At 45.3% G+C, this 12,939-nt stretch overlaps 1 protein-coding gene across 1 annotated transcript in view; it reads left to right on the forward strand.

Annotated features, from left to right (window-relative positions):
- The window catches only part of LOC138671685 (uncharacterized), a 44,643-nt gene extending 31,907 nt beyond the window's left edge, over window positions 1–12,736 (forward strand). The window contains exon 3 of the mRNA XM_069759846.1: window positions 12,714–12,736. Within this exon, the coding sequence (XP_069615947.1) occupies window positions 12,714–12,736 (23 nt within the window). The remainder of the gene's footprint in view (window positions 1–12,713) is intronic.
- The last annotated feature ends 203 nt before the right edge of the window (window positions 12,737–12,939 follow it).

Genomic DNA, 12,939 nt, shown 5'->3' on the forward strand with positions numbered 1-12,939 from the left:
CATGGATATGCGCTGATAGTTGCTCGTGATACATAAGCACTAACTATGCACTTTCATTCACCAGACACTTTTTGTAGGTATGAACTACCCCCTAGTATCCTTATCATACTTACTATTCTGAGGTGTGCGTCTATGCACACTTCCGGTTTCGGGTTGCCATGGATACCTGTCATAGTATAGTTAGCCACATTTTTTATTGAAGCACTATTTATGCACTTTTCTTAGCACTAGACACTTTCTTTTTGCAGGCAAGAACTATGCCGTTAGGATTTTCCTTTAAATTATCTTATCTGCGGTGAGCGCTTGTGGATACTTCCGGTTTTTTGGGTCGCTGTGGAGACGTGTCTGTAATGTGACTTACTCCGCCCCCTGCCCTGACGCCTCGGGGAGGGGATTGGACAGGCCGCATGTGATGCTGACCGGCAGTGACGTCGGGGCCGGTATGTTGAGACAAGCGCCATTAGCAACCGCTGCCACCACTGATTACACGTACTATATAAACCCTGAAATAGCCATTATGTGCTGTGACTATCCCCCTGGACGAAGCATACCGTGAAACGCGCGTCGAGGTCTGTATACTGAGCTGCGTCTTTAGGTAATATGCCCTCTCTTTATTTTTAGGCCGGTCATATGTATTATATGCACGTTTTACCACTGGTGTAACATATAATGTGTTCTGCTCTATTGGATAATGTTCTACTAACTAGCAACTTGGCTATATATTGTGTCTGAAGGTATTTACCTCTTCCCTTATTAGTATTTTTGGGAATATCACTTGGTAGACATATTGGATTTATTATTCATACATCATCACCTATTGGCAGACATATTGGATTTTTGTGCATATACTTGCCCTTATCCTCAATACTAATCTAGGGTCCTCCTTTCTTACAAGTGATAGTAACATTTATATGTACACTATCATAGAGTTTTTTCAGGATTGGGCTATATTTAATAGGCTATATATAAAGGAGATTTGTCTCTACCGTTCTTACCTTCTCATTTGTGTGTGACTTATGCCTTAGATATAGGTAAATGCAATTATGTGATTTGGCATGTTCATATACTTAACCAGTATTATTCTGTCACTAGTATTCCCACTGGCTACTATGAGACTTGTTTTTAATTTATTGTTGTGATTTAATAAAATTTGATATTTTTTACTGGCATCTATGCTTCCAAGTGTTCTCTTTGATTGATTTCTATTTATGGGAGTGCCTTTATGAGTTAGGCCTATTATTTGGTTAATAGTTCCTTAGGGGGTCTACTTTACAAAATGGTGTCAATTGTGGGGGGTTTCCACTGTTTAGGCACATCAGGGGCTCTCCAAATTCGACATCGTGTCCGATCTCAATTCCAGCAAATTTTGCAATGAAAAATGGCGCTCCTTCCCTTCTGAGCTCTGCCATGTGCCCAAACAATGGTTTACCCCAACATGTGGGGTATCGGCGTACTCAGGACAAATTGTACAACGACTTTTGTGGTCCAATTACTCCTGTTACCCTTGGTAAAATAAAATAAATTGGATCTGAATAAAAATTCTGTGAGAAAGTTAAATGTTCAATTTTTTTTAAACATTCCAAAAATTCCTGTGAAGCACCTGAAGGGTTAATAAACTTTGTGAATGTGGTTTTGAGTACCTTGAGGGGTGCAGATTTTAGAATGGTGTCACTTTTGGGCATTTTCTGTCATATAGACCCCTCAAAGTCACTTCAAGTGTGAGGTCGTCCCTGAAACAAATGGTTTTGCAAATTTTGTTCTAAAAATGAGAAACCGCTGGTCAATTTTTAAAACTTATAACTTCCTAACAAAAAAAATTATGTTTCCAAAATTGTGCTAATGTAAAGCAGACATGTGGTTAATGTTATTCTTTAACTATTTTGAATGATATGACTCTCTAATTTAAGGGCATAAAAACTAAAAGTTTAAAAATTGCAACACTATCATAAAGTACAATATGTCACGAGTAAACAAACTCAGAATCACCAGGATCCGTTGAAGCGTTTCAGAGTTATAACCTCATAAAGTGACAGTGGTGAAAAAAATGGCCTGGTCAGGAAGTTGAAAACAGGCTTCGGGTGAAGGGGTTAAAGAAGACATTTCACCAACATTTTCATGTTGAACTGTATATATGATGTAATAGTGGCTGCAGAGAGGAATAAAACAATTTTATTTGTTTCTAATTTCACTCTGATAATAACAATAAACGTTGTGGAGATATGAGCAGTTTAAGTATTTTGCACCTTATACGTTACCTTTAGTAAAGTGGTTATTAGATACTTTTCAATTCTCTTTATATGAGTTGCTGTCTTATAACACCTATTTGGACTAAAAAGTGTGGTATGTCACCTAAAATATATTTTCTAAATATCTGTCCTCCACACTAACTACTCTTGCAATTAGCTTTATTACGCAATACCCTACACTTTTCCCTATCTAGCTTATCCTTCAATGTGTGCTCTTTATTGTACTTTATGTGACATTTCGTTTGAGAGGAGTCTCAATCATGAAGGTATAGGAGGCTGTGGCTACACTCTCTCCCACAAAGTTCATCGAGCCTCTTTGAACAGAATATCACAGGGGCAGTGCTGCAGTAATTCACTAGTTTCTTGCATCACCTCACCCTCTGAAAACAACAGGGACCATGGGTGATGGACGCTGTGGGAAATATGAGTGCAGTGCCAGAACTCTTCTTCTGTCTCTGCCACCACCATATCTTCTGAAAAGAAGAAGACGTCATTAGGGAGAGGAGATAGAAGCACTGTGTGACACCAGCACCTCCGCAAAGCTTTCTAGCAGTGTAGACAGAAACAGAGTGCCATCGCTGTACAAACATCTCCCACAGCATCCATTACCTAGGGTACAGGACATCTTTAGAGGGGGCATCGATTAAGAAACTAGTAAGATACTGCAGTGCTGCCCCCAGATGACATCCTGTTCCTAGAGAGTATTGTAGAATGATGACCTTCGACATTCAAGAAATCACAATGCAGTTCTATTTCAAAATAATTTTCAGTTTAATTCACTACCAACACACCGCACTGAAGCACCGGAAGCATGCCGACAGACTCTTCTTACAGATACCCTTGATAAAGGCAATGATGCCGAAATGTTGGATGGATTTATGTCTGTGTATCCTATTATGTCAGCTGTGAATTAAACTGAAAATTATTTTGAAATAGAACTGCATTGTGCCTTATTGAGTGCCAAAGGTCATCGTTCTACAATATTCCATCTTGTGTATTCTTCTGATATCTTATGTGCTGATTGCACTTGGTCGCTGAAGCTATGGATTAAAAGAAAATGGATTTTATGGACATACAGCGCTGGACTTATTTCTCTCAAGTACTATAATACTGCCCCTATGTACAAGAATATAACAACTATAATACTGCTCCTATGTATTTTCCTTCTGAGCACCATCTATGCATTCAGAGTGCACCACTTTTGATCTATTTTGGTCTGCTCCAAGAGGGGAGATGGTTGCTCCAGGGAATAAGTGTCACCCCAACCTGCTGTGATGTCCTGTTTGAGACTCGTCTCAAACAAAATGTTACAGGAAGTACTATAAAAAATAATTAGGGATTAGATGAATAGGGAAAAGTGTAGGGCATTGTCAAATAAAGCAAATTACAAAAGTGGTTAGGGTGTTAGGATAGATATTTAGAAAATACTTTTTAGGGGACGGAGCACCCCTTTGGCTAAGTTATTTTATTTTTTACTCACATGCACAGCACAATTTATTACACAGCACTTGACAGGCATCATCATCACTGTCTCTTGCTGCTCAAAATGAAAATTCTGCATAATAATATCTTTGGAATGTGAGAGGAGAATGGATTACCCTGTGGAAAGCCACATAAAAACATGGGGAAAACATACAAACTCCTTGAATATGTTGTCCTTGGTGGGATTTGAACATCGTGTTAACCTCTGATCCATCACACTGCCTGCTAATGGAGAGGTGAAATAAAAAAACAAAAACATTTCATTCAGCTCTGCAGTGGCCATAACATCATGTGTCCAGTTCAACTAGAAAAATTTGGAAAAAGGCCCTCTTAAACTCAATATTTAGTCTTTTTTTTTAAGGTAAAATAGAAGTTTAAATGACAGATCAGTGGGTATCCCATGTCTTGAGATCCTCGTTGATAGCTCAAAGCACAAAACAGCCATTCAGCTCCTGAAAGAGTGCATGCACATCAGTGTAATGACCTGTACACTTTGTACTGAATCCATACAATGCTGTGTGGCTAATTGAAATTTTGACACATACAGAATTTTGTAAAATTTGAGTAGAATTCAATTCCATTCAAGTTTATTCTTTAACAGCCCTGCCGACATCACTGAATGGCCTCCCATTCCCCACCTGCCTTACACACCAGCTTACTCACTACTCCGGGCCATGCTGTGAGTTCTGTCTTCTGCCGGCTCCATGCTGTGTGCCTCTTGTCTCCTGCCTGCTCTCTGCATACTTTCTGGCTGTGTGCATAGGGGTGGCGCCAGTTCTTCCTGACTCTTATTGAGACTGTGTGCATTCTCCTAAGTTGTCCTCAGCCAATTGCCAAGAGGCATCAGGTACTTAAGGCATTCCCACCCCTAGGGGAAGGCTTGAGCTACTTCCTTCCTTGTCTTGCTGCTGAGGTGCCAGGTCCCATCTCACTATTTCTCTTGTGTCAGCAACCCAGAGGGGCTTTGCACCCTGGCCTGTACCTGTGTCCTGTGTTTCTCGTTACTGCCACCCAGTGGGGCTTCGTACCCTAGTCTGAGTCTTTGTTTCTGTGCCTTATCCCGTTCCTGACCATGTCTGAACTTAGTCCTATACCTGTGTCTGTTTGTATCCCTGTCTGTAGCTTTTCCTATTCCGCTGTGTTTCTTTGTGTTCATTCATTCTGCTCTTAGCTCCGCCTTCTTTGGTTCTGCTCTTAGCTTCGCTTCCTACGTTTCTGCTCTTTGCTCCATCTCCTGTGGTTCTGCTCTTAGCTCCGCCTCTTGCAGCTTTGCTCTGCCTCCAGCAGTTCTGCTCTTGGCTCTGCCTCCAGCGGTTCTGCTCTTGGCTCTGCCTCCAGTGGTTCTGCTCTTGGCTCCGCCTCCAGCATTTCTGCTCTTGGCTCTGCCTCCAGTGGTTCTGCTCTTGGCTCTGCCTCCAGTGGTTCTGCTCTTGGCTCCACATCCTTTGGCTCATCTATTTGCTCCACCTCCTATGATTCTGCTCTTTGCTCCACCTTCTGCGGTTCTGGTCTTTGCTCCGCCTCCTTCGGCTCTGCTCTTTGCTCTGCCTCTTGCGATTCTACCTTGCATCCGTTCCTTGTGGTTCAGCCAGCTGCACTGCAACCAGCACCTTTGCTCTCGGCTGCGCAACCTTGCGGTCCTGCCATACTTCCATTCTGTAACCTGCAGGTCAGGTCCCTAACTTTGCCCATATACCCTCCATGCCAAACAGGTCCATACCTGTTTCCATATACCTGTCCATATTCCTGTCCCTACCACATCAGTACCTGTCCTGAAAAAGTACCAGCCATGTCCGCCTGTCCTGCCAGAGTGCCAGCTGTGCCCACCAGCCAGTGTCTAAGCCATGCCCACCTGCCAGTGTCACAGCCGTGCCCGTCTGCCAGTCAAGCCCATTGCCTGCTTCTGTCCTAGCACTCTGACCCCCCAGTGGGATCAGCAGCCACAGCCAGACATCAACCTGGAGTGGTACTTGGCAGCTACCTGCTGCACATGCCTGACCTCACCCTCAGAGGCTCCAGTAAACACCAAGGTAGCTGCTTAGTCATGCCATTTCCAGGGTAGTCTGGTTTGTGGCACAGTGGGGCCACAATCTCCTCACTCACACCACCCATTCAGGCCGTGAATGTGACATATTCACTCATCTCTAATTTTATTTGATTCTAGGTTGTGATGACAAAAACACTTTTGGAAATGCATAATATTTTTTATATTTTTTGAAAGCTGTCTTACTATTTAACTGTTTAAAGTGTTTAATTGTAGAAAAAAACTTATGATTTTCTGTAACATTTTATCAGCTCTGTATAACTATTAGGTAATAGGTAATACCATCATGTAAAAGCAATTAATCTTCTCATCATTACGATGTATTAGTCACTTTATAAATCTTGCTGTCATATAATTATTCTTATAGTCCTTATTACATTATCTTAATGGATTAATATTATAGCGTTTAAATTCAAATTTAATAACATTTTCTCATTAGTAACTAAATTAGTTTAATTAAAGTAAAAAAACAAGAGCTAAAAACTTTTAAACCAAATACAGCTATGAATTAATAATTTATCATGCTTGCTAACATTTATCTGTGTTGACTAGCACTACCTCAACAGAATTTGTGTAGAATATTACAGAATTTATTATTGTTACACTGTGTGAACTATATATCTATATATATAATTGTCTAAGGGTTTTTCCGTCTGTCTGTCTATCTTTCTGTCTGTCTGTCCTGGAAATTCCATGTCTCTGATTGGTCGATGCCGCCAGGCCTCGACCAATCAGCGACGGGCACAGCATCGACGTAGAAATCCTGCACCTCTGATTGGTCGAGGCCGCCAGGCTCCATAGTATATGCCCCGTATGCTGCTCCATTATGGTTGATGGCCCCCATAAGATGCTCCATAGTATATGCCTCATATGCTGCTCCATTATGGTTCATGGTCCCCATAACATGCTCCATAGTATATGCCCCGTATGCTGCTCCATTATGGTTGATGGCCTCCATAAGATGCTCCATCTATATATATAATTGTCTAAGGGTTTTTCCGTCTGTCTGTCTGTCTGTCTGTCTAGGAAATCCTGCGTCTCTGATTGGTCGAGGCTGCCAGGCCTCGACCAATCAGCGTCAGGCACAGTATCGACTTAGAAATCCCGTGTCTCTGATTGGTCGAGGCCGCCAGGCCTCGACCAATCAGCGACGGGCACAGCGACGATGATGTCATAAAGGACGTAGACACCCCGCGTCTCTGATTGGTCGAGGCCGCCAGGCCTCGACCAATCAGCAACGAGCACAGTATCGACGTAGATGTCATAATGGTTGCCATGGCGACGATGATGTCATAAAGGTTGCCTCGACCAATCAGCGACGGGCACAGTCTGCCGCGAATTCTGGAATCATCATTGTCCATATACTACGGAATATGGAAAATGCATATTCTAGAATACCCGATGCGTTAGAATTGGGCCACAATCTAGTATATATATATATATATATATATATATATACTAGCTATTGAACCTGTTCTACGCCCAGGTGACGAGCATTTATATTGGTATATGGTCTCAATCCTGTTATGTGTTGCTCCATCCTGCGTCCCCATTCTGTCATGTGCTGCTCCGTCCTGCGCCCCCATCATGTCATGTGCTGCTCCATCCTGTGTCCCCATCCTGTCATGTGCTGCTCCATCCTGCGCCCCCATCCTGTCATGTGCTGCTCCACCCTGCGCCCCCATCCTGTCATGTGCTGCTCCAAACTGCATCCCCATCCTGTCATGTGCTGCTCCATCCTGCGTCCCCATCCTGTCATGTGCTCCCAGCCTGCGCCCCCATCTTGTCATGTGCTGCTCCCATTCTGCACCCCCATCCTGTCATGTGCTGCTCCCATCCTGCACCCCCATCCTGTCATGTGTGCACCCCCATTCTGTCATGTGCTGCTCCCATCCTGTGCCCCCATCCTGTGATGTGCTGCTCCCATCCTGCACCCCCATTCTGTCATGTGCTGCTCCCATCCTACGCAACCATTCTGTCATGTGCTGCTCCCATCCTGCCTCCATCCTGTCATGTGGTGCTCCCATCGTGCGCAACCATTCTGTCATGTGCTGTTCCCATCCTGCACCCCCATTTTGTCATGTGGTGCTCCCATCCTGCGCAACCATTCTGTCATGTGCTGCTCCCATCCTGTGCCCCCATTCTGTTGTAATGTGCTGCACCCATTCTGCCTGTTCCTGTTTCTGGAGCGCCCCCAGACACAGGGCCACGCGTTCTCGGTACCGGGCCTTTCTGGTTCGGTTCTGGGACTGTCACGGTAGCTAGACCCGGTCCGTGACCCTGCTAAGGGGCGTCCAATAAAGGTGGTACAGTCTGTCAGGGGTTCGTGACGCCATCTGTGGTGTTCGGTCAGGATGACCGATGCTGCTGTGGGGTCCGCTGGGGTGATGGAATGGCAGCTGGATGGTATATCTTCCCACAGGTGAAGTATGTCCCCAGAGCTTCCCAGTAAGGTAGATGATAATGGTGTAGGGTGCAGTCAATAACGAGGACACAGGGTTGCAGTCTCTTTACCTCTTTACTGAAGACTTCAGGATCCTCAATCCAGAGCACGCTTAACAGGGCTATCTGAGACCGGCCTGTCCGATGGGCACATCCAGAGTTTCCTTCACAGATGGAAATCGTTGCCTACCACTAGCGCCTGTGTGTTGTAGTCCTACCCTGCTGAGCATTCAGAATAGTCCTCACAACTGCTGTTCTCGTTCGTTTGTTCTCTACAGCTCTCTCTTTCTTTGGTTCCAGATCTTTCTAGTTTAACGTTCCCCAGGTATGTTATGGCTAGGACGCACCCATATGACGGGAAGGCCTGGAGTTCTTCCAGGACCCTAGAGACGCTCCTCTCCCACAGTTGCCCCCTATGTCTTCGTAGGTGTTTAGGTGAGACAGCCAACCTATAATTAACTGTCCTGCGGAGTTCGAAGTAAGGCCTAGAGTCAGTTACTCCCGCGGTGTTCCCGCCACCGGCTACGCGCCTCAGTAGGATGTTGCCTCGGTCTCACGGCACAACTCCTACTGGTACTCCTTTGTGCTTGATCTCGTTTACACTGTTCCACAATATCCTTCCCTTCGTGTCTCTCTCTTGGATACCGCCGCAGGTTGTGCAGGCGCGGTTCCGTTACCTTCTGTTCTGTTCGCTAGGCACCTGCCAGATTCCCACACCTGACAGGGACCCCCCTGTGTCTTCTCCCTGCAACACCCCCTGCCACGGGATGTTGCCTGAATCCAACCCAGTCAGCTTCTAACTAACTTCCTCCCCGACCCCTAGTTTTACCAGTGTGAGGAGTGGCCCAATAAATAAAGCCTTTTGCTCCCCCTAGTGGCCGGAGTGTGAAGTGTAAAGTGTTCTGGTGATACCTGGTCAGGAGAACTCCTTTAGTGCCATCAGACGTACCATCACTCCCCTTAGTGGCAGAGCATCATACTGCAACGACCAGGTCTCTGGGGCGCTGCATTTCCATTCTGCCATATGCTGCCCCCATCTTTCTCTCTTCGGCTCTACTGCCCGAGTGCGGCTATACTGCCTGAGTGCGGCTATACTGCCTGAGTGCGGCTATACTGCCTGAATGTGGCTATTCTGAGTGCAGTTGAACTGCCTGAGTGTGGCTTTAAAACTTCAATGTGGCTATGCTGAGTGCAGCTGTACTGCCTGAGTGCGGCTATCCTGCCTGAGCGCGGCTATAATGCCTGAGAGCGGCTAGACTGCCTGAGCGCGGCTATACTGAGTGCAGTTGAACTGCCTGAGCATGGCTGTACTGCCTGAGTGCAGCTATACCGAGCGTGCCTGTACTGCCTGAGTGCGGCTATACTGAGCGCGTCTGTACAGTGCCCGTCGCTGATTGGTCGAGGCAACCTTTATGACATCATCGTCGCCATGGCAACCATTATGACATCTACGTCGATACTGTGCCCGTCGCTGATTGGTCGAGGCGAATTCGCGGCAGACTGTGCCCGTCGCTGATTGGTTGAGGCAACCTTTATGACATCATCGTCACCATGCTGAGCCCATCGCTGATTGGTCGAGGCCTGGCGGCCTCGACCAATCAGAGACGCGGGATTTCCAGGAAAGACAGACAGAAAAACCCTTAGACAATTATATATATAGATATATATATAAATACAGTATATATATCTATCTATATCTATCTATATCTATATATATATATATATATATATATATATATAACTCACCTGTAAATTTATGGCATAAATTGGTTAAATTATAGGTTTATTTACAATCTTAAATTGTAACTATTAACCACTTCCAAACTGCTCACTGTAAATAAACATCAGTGCTTGCTGGGCTTTGTGCAGCACTGACATTTCTCCATGGTCTGCAGTCTTGCAGCGCTCAGGACCCCCAGGGTCCTGTAAGTGCTGTGATTCCAGTACAAAGCGGTAACTCTGACCGGTGACATTATTATGACCTAATTGGATCAGGTCCCAATGACATAAACCCTTTGCTATCTTCTAGTGCAGTTTTTAGCATGATGTCACTTTGGAGTATTTTATGTTATATAGGCCAGTGTTTTTCAACCAGTGTGCCGCGGCACACTAGTGTGCCGCGACACATGGTCGGGTGTGCCGCGGGGGAACGGGAGTCAGCTGTTCTCTGTGCCGACTGTCAAGCTGACAGCCGGCACAGAGAAGCTGCAGCGCGCCGGCTCCCGGAGATCAATTGTACTCGCAGACATCTACCAGCTGCGAGTACAATTGAGGCTCTGACCGCTGGGTCAAAGCGACGCCAGCAGCGTGATCAAGTCATGTGATCACGCTGCTGGCGTCACTATCCGGCGCGCAGGGGACAGAAGACACTTGGTGGTAAGTGCTCCTGTGCTGTGGAGCTGAAGACACCGAAGATTCAGCGTGGGGTGGGTTTATGGGGAGTATGTGGGGGGATTTATTAAGTGTGTGGGGGGATTTATTAAGTGTGGGGGGATTTATTCAGCGTGGGGTGGGTTTATGGGGAGTATGTGGGGGGATTTATTAAGTGTGTGGGGGGATTTATTAAGTGTGGGGGGATTTATTCAGCGTGGGGTGGGTTTATGGAGAGTATGTGGGGGATTTATTAAGTGTGTGGGGGGATTTATTAAGTGTGGGGGGATTTATTCAGCGTGGGGTGGGTTTATGGGGAGTATGTGGGGGGATTTATTAAGTGTGTGCGGGGATTTATTCAGTGTGTGGGGGGGATTTATTCAGTGTGTGGGGGGGATTTATTCAGTGTGTGGGGGGGGATTTATTCAGTGTGTGGGGGGGATTTATTCAGTGTGTGGGGGAATTTATTCAGTGAGTGGGGGGATTTATTCAGTGTATGGGGGGGATTTATTCAGTGTGTACGTGGGGGGGGCTGGAATTTATTTAGCATGTGTGGGGCAGGGTGCATTTATTCTGTGGAAGGGGATGGATTTATTCTATCGGAAGGGCAGTGGATATATTCTGTGGGGGTGAGTGGGGAGATGGGGGTGGACACAGTAGCGAGGGGAAAAATGTGTGCTGACAGTACTGGGAGCAACGGTGATGGGATGTGTGAGGACAGTATGGGGAGTCGGGGGAATGTGTGAGGGGGGAATGTGTGAGGAGGAAATATGGAGAGAGCAAAGGGGTATGTTAGCAGGGGGGATGTACAGGAGGAGGCTATTAGAAATGTGTGCAGACAGTATGGGGGGATGAAAGTGTGAGTGGACACATAATAGATACTGAGTAGTGTGAGGGTAACAGCCAGGAGGAGACAGTATGCCAAGTAGGAGGAGTGTAATGAAGGGGCACAGTAGAGAGACTGGGCTCTCTATGAGGGACACCGTATGAGAAGGCAGTGTGAAGTATGGAAAAGAGAGAGAGGGTAGTGTGGATGGCATGTACCATAAGAGGGACAGTGAGGGTCATATTATGTGCTGGGAATAAAGTGAGGGGCAATTATTTACTCAGGGGCTCAGCCTAGGGCAGATATTGTTATTCCGGAGCATTATAATAACACTGCTATCTTTAAGGGTGTTGTGTCGGGATGTGCTGCAGAAGACAGGAGAAGATGGAAGTCTGCAGAAACGAGCTCTGCCGGTGGAAGAGAAGAGTCATCATGGCATCTGGACAAGGTGAAGATGAAAAGAAAGAGGCGACTCCACAAACAACGTCATCTATCAGGTACCTGGATGTAAATGTGTTTTTTTTGTGATACTAATTCTCATTTTTATTTGTTAGGAACATTAAAGGGGATGTCCAAGGTTGTGATGAGTCTGCAGTCATACTATGTGACTGCAGACTTCTGAATTCTCACAGTGCACACTGCTATCATAATTCTCTGATGTTGGTGATTTACATACATGCGGTCACGTGCTGACTAGACATGTGTGGCCTCATTCAATGAAAATGAATTGACTGAGGCCGGACACGTCTAGTTAGAATGTGACCAGAAGTATCCAAATCACATACTTGTGCTGTCATGACCGTCCACTCTGGCCACCGGCAAGGGAGAATCCTGAAAGTGTGCAGTGCTTGCGCTGTGAGAATTCAGAAGCCTGCAGTCACATAGAATGACTGCAGACTTTCATCTCAAACCTGGACGCACCATTTTGTGCCATTTTGGTTGGTGGTGTGCCTCGGGATTTTTTAAGTATAAAAAGTGTGCCGCGGCTCAAAAAAGGTTGAAAAACACTGATATAGGCCATTCAAGTCACTTCAAATGTGATGTAGTGCATAATAATTTGTTCAAATCTTTTCTGGTATAGAAGTAAGGCTCCATCTTCTTTCTTGTTTTTGAGATAGGTACAACATTTTCTCTTCTCCAATCTTCTGGGACATCTCCTGTTTTCCAAGATTTTTCAAGATTTTCAAAGTTTTGGGCAAGTGGCTCTGCAATTTTCTCTGCTAACGCTTTCAATACCCTTCCATGTAATTCATCTGGACCACCCTGGTCTTTTTAACTGCTTCCAAATCTTTTTTCTTTTCAGGATTGGTACCGATTGTAGAGTGAGAATTTCATTTAGCTTTATTTCCTATCCTTCTTGGACATTTCTGTCCTTTAAAACATTCAGACTTTGGACCTTTCCTACCCTCTTTATGAGTCCATTAAAATCTCCTTTTCTGAAGTTCAACCTTAAAGTCTGAGTCCTTGCTGGCCTTCCTCATCTTGTAATCTGAAATTCGAGGATAGTGTGATCACTGCCTCCTAAATTC

Source organism: Ranitomeya imitator, chromosome 3 (assembly GCF_032444005.1).
Source record: "Ranitomeya imitator isolate aRanImi1 chromosome 3, aRanImi1.pri, whole genome shotgun sequence".
Classification (NCBI taxonomy): Eukaryota; Metazoa; Chordata; class Amphibia; order Anura; family Dendrobatidae; genus Ranitomeya; species Ranitomeya imitator.